Source organism: Sardina pilchardus, chromosome 6, assembly GCF_963854185.1.
Source record: "Sardina pilchardus chromosome 6, fSarPil1.1, whole genome shotgun sequence".
NCBI classification, from domain to species: domain Eukaryota; kingdom Metazoa; phylum Chordata; class Actinopteri; order Clupeiformes; family Clupeidae; genus Sardina; species Sardina pilchardus.
In genome coordinates, this window is record NC_084999.1 from 9423344 (window position 1) to 9429541 (window position 6198).

Genomic DNA, 6198 nt, shown 5'->3' on the forward strand with positions numbered 1-6198 from the left:
ACTTTCATAGTGTTTTTGACTGAGGAGGGAGGAGAAGGGTATAATAGCCGTTGCACACAGTGATGGCCCTCGGAGAATGGCGCAGGAGAAGTTCAATTTTGGGGCTTTTTCAGCTGTTACATCACATCGGTTACCTTTCAGACCGGAGGGGAAAAAAGGCCTGACATTTAAAAAGAGTGAGACTGCTTTAGAGGGCACATACTGAGCAGCCTGCCTAAAGGAGGGGAGGGGGAGAGGTAGGGAGAGGGAGGGGAGGGGGAGAGGTAGGAGAGATGAGAGGAGGGGAGGGGAGGGGAGGGGAGAGGAGAGGTAGGTAGGGAGAGGAGAGGAAAGAAGAGGAGAGGAGAGGAGGGGAGGACAGGGGAGGGGAGGGGGCAGAGGTAGGAGAGAGGAGAGGAGAGGGCAGAGGAGGAGGGCAGCTTTTCAAGTGCCCGAGCTTACCTCAGATAAGTGTGTGTTTGTGTGTGTGTGTGAGGGGAAGGGTGTGTGTGAGGGGACAATAGTGAGTGTGCCTCCACCTCATGAGTGAGCGTTCTGCGTCCTGCCTCCCGTCCCGTCTCATCTCCCGCCTGCTCTGCTCTCCTCTCCACGACTCTGCTCAGCGCTCTCCTCTCTCCTCTCTCCTCCGCGCTGACAGGTTGCTGCGCTCGCTGCAGGGGGGCGAGATGGAGATGAGGGGATGGGGATATGGGGGGGCTGGGGGGGCCAGGTGTCTGGGCTCGACATCTGTTTCTGCAGACGGTCGGAACGGCCACTGCAGTGCCTGGCGTTTACTGCAGGGCACCCTGGGAAATCTGTGCGGTGCATGGGACGGATGTGAGTGATGGCTACAGGCTGAAACTCAGCAGGTTGGAGAAGACTGGGAGATGGGGCGAGAAAGAGAGAGAGAGAGAGAGAGAGAGAGAAATATGGAGAGCGAGAGCGCATAAAGAGAGAAGGACAGAGAGTGAGAGGATAGAGAAGTGCACTAAATTGCAGTTATGTGTTGCATGACTCATGCAGTGCTGTGCTGATTGTGTTGCCCTTACTTGGCTCTGCGGTCACCCAGTGTACCTGCAGCTGGGTCTGAATGCAGGGCTTTGGGGTCCACGTGTGACCATGTGCTGTGTCCACATGCGTGATGGCCATACCTGTAGCTGGGCCCCTGCACACTAGCTAGGCCGTGCAGAGCTCACAGTGCTAGAGTGTGATGGGTCTCTAGAGCTTTCTTTTTTTCTCCTTCTAACCTTCATGTTTTATCAAACATATATCTGATATCCATCCAATTCTCTCTCTCTCTCTCCCCTCCCCTTCCTCTTCCTCTCTCTCTCTCCCCCCTCCCCTTCCTTTTCCTCTCTCTATCTCTCCATCACCCTCCTAACTTCTCTCGATCACCCTCTCTCTCTCGCTCTCTTGTTCTCTCTCTCTCTCTTTCTCTCTCTCTTTCTTTCTTTCTTTCTTTCTTTCTTTCTTTCTCTCTCTTTCTCTCTCTCCTTCCCCTCTCCCTCTCCCTCTCTCTCTGTCTGTCTTTCCCTCTCTTCCCCCCCCCCCCTTTCCCCTCTCCCTCTCTCTCTGTCTGTCTCTCCCTCTCTCCCCCCCCCCCCCCCCCTGCCCCCTCCAGGTGTACCCAGGTCTGATGGTGACGGCGGGTCTGATCCACTACGTGCTGAACCTGCTGCACCTGACGGTGCACATCCGCGACGTGTGCGTGTTCCTGGCGCCCATCTTCAGCGGCCTGACGTCCATCTCCACCTTCCTGCTGACGCGCGAGCTGTGGAACCAGGGCGCCGGGCTGCTCGCCGCCTGCTTCATCGCCATCGTGCCCGGGTACATCTCCCGCTCCGTGGCCGGCTCCTTCGACAACGAGGGCATCGCCATCTTTGCCCTGCAGTTCACCTACTACCTTTGGGTGAGTGTGTGTGTGTGTGTGTGTTAATGTTCTCTCAGAGATCAGATTATAACAGCTGATTGTGCATTCGCCAAGTGTCTGTTTTACAGAAGTTCGCCTTCAGCAGTACGTGTGTGTGTGTGTGTGTGTGTGTGTGTGTGTGAGAGAGAGAGTGTGTAGGTGGAGTGGTCTTGGAAAGTTTGATGCGCCCTGTAGCAGGCTGTTGTAACTATCTGGATGCATCACTAATTGCAGCCCAAAAATGTTTATTTTTTCAAGCGTATAACCTCCCAACACCCAAATCCAATCCAAGTAGTAGCGCTCAAGGCTGTTGCAGTGGTTTAGACTTTCGGATATTTCACACGTGTTGCTCTTCTCTCCTGTCAGCTGTACATGGCACTTGTGTGTGTGTGGGGTTGGTTTCGTTTTGTTTGTGTCTTTCATGGACATCCTACTTTGTATCTCGCTAAATGTTAGATTGCATGTGTCAGAGCAAACAGACTTCTGTGTTTGTGTTGAACATGTACATCATGTGTGCAAACATGTACATCATGTGTGCAAACATGGCTTTGGATATCTAGCATGACTGACTGGGCTTATTTGAGTGCTTTATGGCCTGAGTGACAGAGTGTCTGTGCCTGTGGCCAGAGTATCCTCCTCTGGCCTCTCCTGTGCTTGAGTGCACAAGATCCCCCCCCCTCCCCCCAACCCCCCCCCCCACACACACACACACACACACACACCCACACACACACACACACCCAGCGCTGGCCCTCCTCTGGCCTCTCCTGTGCCTGAGTGCATTCAGCCCTGCCCTGCTGTAATCTAACCCCCCCACACACACACACACACACACACACACACACACACACACACACACACACTGTTAAAGGGCCGCTCCGCTGCAGGAGTGCTGCTCCTAGGCAGCCGGGTCATTAGGAGGAAAGCACTAAATAATTCACCAGCCAGCCCCAGAAATGGCCAGGTCTATTTCAAGAATTTGTGATTGTCGCTCTCTCTGTGTGTGTGTGTGTGTGTGTGTGTGAGTGTGTGTTTTTATTTCTCGCCAAATGCTTGTGTGCGGAAGTGGGTCTTGCAATGCGACAAAGCCCCCGGAGACCGGTTCGCTCTACTGTTAACCTCTGTCTTTCTTGGTCTTCCTTTATAGGAGAATCCTTACATTTTTTTTTTTTCTGTTAAATATTAATGATATATATATACACACACACATAAAGAAAACCAATGAGCATGTCTGTTAAAATATTCCTTTTGCTATTTTTATTTAATTTTATTTAGTTTATTGATTTTTCAACATAGGGAAGTATACACAGCATTTGCCCCTACAGCATTTGCGCCCCCCCCCCCCCCCCCCCCCCCCCACACACACACACACACACACACACACACACACACACACACACTCCCACACTCCCATCCCACCCAATCCCTTACCAACACATAGATCAGCATTAGTCCGAGGTTGCTTGCTATTCGTATTTAATTTCTTATCTATTTCCTTTTCCTCTCTCAGGTGAAGTCTGTGAAGACCGGCTCCGTGTTCTGGGCCATAGGCTGCTGTCTCTCCTACTTCTACATGGTGAGTCACTTACTGCTTCAGCCACATACCATAAAGCCAGAGCCGAAGATATACAGTACGGGTCTGATTGTCTGTGCAGAGTGCAGACTCCTAAACAGAACACACAGGGACACAATTTGTTAACGGTGTTAATTTGAATGTAGGAAAATGCTGCACTCGATGGTAATTGACCGTGAAAGTGTGTGTTTGTGTACTTTTGTGTGTGTGTGAGCCTGGTGTTGGTAGCATAGCTCATTACTGTGGTGCGGCTCCGTTGGAGGTGTGTGTGTGTGGGGGGTGTGTGTGGGCCAGGTGGGGGGGTTGAGCATTGGTGGCCTGTTCCATCTCCCATCTCGGATCTCATTAAGGAAATATGTAAAGTAAATAAAAGAACAAACAGCCTCATCCATCACCCGGCCGCCCCGCGGGAGCCCCTTCGCCACGGTAACCAGCGTCAGCGCCCCCCCCCCCCCCCCCCCCCCCCCCCCCCCCAAACAGCCAATCAGAGCGGCCCCCCTCCCTGAAGTTAGTTGGTATGAATAATGCACAGGCCTGTGGCCCTGCCGGTCCCACAAGCCCCCAGTCCCCGTCCCGCGCCACACACACACACACACACACACACACACACACACACACACACACACACATACATAAACCTATGCCTCGCGTTCCCCGCTCTGCTCCTGCGCCACGTTCACCTGAAGTGGGCCGGCCCCAGGTGGCTCATGGGAAGGATGCGGAGGGGCGAGAGGGCAGCACAACGGGTGGCACGACGAGCAAAGTCAAGTCAGTCAAGGTGGTGGCAATCGGCCCGAGCAAGTGTGTTTTTCTCTGTGTGTGTGTGTGTGGGGGGAGGGGGGGGGGCTGCTCTTTGTTGTTTGGTCAAAAGACTGCAGTCATGTGTCTGTGTTTGTGTGAGTCACTCAGTCGGACTGTCTATCTAACCATACGAATGTAATGAATTGTTATGCACCTAATGAGGAATTTGTGATAAACTTGATGGATGTTAAAGTGTGTGAGGCAATGTGAACAGTGTGTTGATGAATTAATGTATTAACACTGTGTGTGTGTGTGTGTGTGTGTGTGTTGCAGGTGTCGGCATGGGGAGGCTATGTGTTCATCATTAACCTCATCCCCCTGCATGTGTTTGCCCTGCTGCTCATGCAGCGATACAGCAGACGGCTCTACATCGGTGAGTCAACATGTGCCACACACACACACACACATACACACACACACACACACACACACACAGCCACTTGCTTCACTCCATATGGCCTTTGCTAGGTCTTTCTGAGTCACATAGATCCACATTCACACACATATATAGACACATTCACACACACACACACACACACACACACACACACACACCACACACACACACACACACACCACACACACACACACACCACACACCAGACTGACAGATAGTCTCTGCTCTACTGCTCTCAAATAAGGGCTTGTTGCACATTTATGGAGACATGCAACCATTCATCCACTGACAAGTTGGTATGAGTGGACTCAAAGTCCCAGAAGTCACCTGTCACACATTCTGCACACACACAGAAGTGTTCTGTATTGGGGGTGATGGTCCTGTTGACGTCTGGAATCGTTTCAGTGAGACCTTTCTCTGGAAGAATCTCTTGAGTGACGACCACTTGACCCTTGATTGATCAGCCTCCCGCACACATTTCTTCCAATCCTTTTACACACACACACACACTTACACACTTATACACACCCGTGGGCAGCGTCAGCTTTCAACCTATAAACCTTGCTGTTTGTTTAAAAGCCACCCAGCGTCTCGGCTTACAAGGTGTGGAGAGTAGCTAACCGTGTTGGAGAGAGAGAGAGGGCTGGGCTTCAGGGGGCTGAGAAAAGGAGCTGTGGCTGAACAGTTAAAAATGAATGGCCTTGATGTCCACCCCCCGTAGCCCTCGTGTTCGCACCTTACGAGAGAGCGGCAGCCAGCGAGGGTCCAGCTAGATGACCGCATTGTTCTTTGCCCTTTCTTTCTTTCTTTCTTTCTCTCTCCCGCACACAGGGGGATTGGAGGTTATTTTTTTAGCAGTTTGATGGATTGCCATGTTTTTCGAAACTCGTGCAAAGTTCGGCCAGGCGTGGGGAGCTCTGCAGTGGGCGTTGATGGTGGGGGAGGGGAGGGGAGGGGAGGGGAGGGGAGGGGAGGTCTCTGCAGCACGGCGAACCCACGACGGGGGCTACAGAGGGCACTGCTCCCAGAGGGCACTGCTTCCTCTCCGCTCTGTAGTGTTCACAAGTGCTCTCTCTCACTCGCTTGCTCCCCCTCTCTCTCCCCCTATCTCTCTCCCTTTCTCTCTCCCCATCTCTCTCCCTTCCCCCTCTCTCCCCCTCTCGCCCCTCTCCCTCTCCCTCTCCCCATCTCTCTCCCTCCTCCCCCCCTCTCTCTCCCTCTCTCTCTCTCTCTCTCCCTCTCCCTCCCCCCATCCTCCCTCTGAGCCGCCTGCAGGCGTTAGAGCAGGTGTGGGGCAGGTCCCCACCGGATCATCAGTCATCCCCCTGCGTGGCCCCAGCAGCGCTGCGCTAATAGAGGAGATTGATTAGATTAGCGCTGATCAATGTCCCAGGTGCTCCAGGGCGCTCCTGCAGAGTGTTCTCTTTGGGTTACGCCAACTCGAACTCTGCCCCCCCCCACCCTTGGTGGCCTTCCCACCGGCCAGACGTGAGCCTTACAGGAAACGTCGCATCCCAGGACGAAAAGCCTCATCTGAGG

The 6198-nt window shown here is 53.1% G+C and overlaps 1 protein-coding gene across 1 annotated transcript in view; it reads left to right on the top strand.

Annotated features, from left to right (window-relative positions):
- stt3b (STT3 oligosaccharyltransferase complex catalytic subunit B) overlaps window positions 1-6198 on the top strand; it is a 45892-nt gene that overhangs the window by 21540 nt on the left and 18154 nt on the right. The window contains exons 3-5 of the mRNA XM_062538335.1: window positions 1601-1888; window positions 3399-3464; window positions 4536-4635. Of these exons, the coding sequence (XP_062394319.1) occupies window positions 1601-1888; window positions 3399-3464; window positions 4536-4635 (454 nt within the window). The remainder of the gene's footprint in view (window positions 1-1600; window positions 1889-3398; window positions 3465-4535; window positions 4636-6198) is intronic.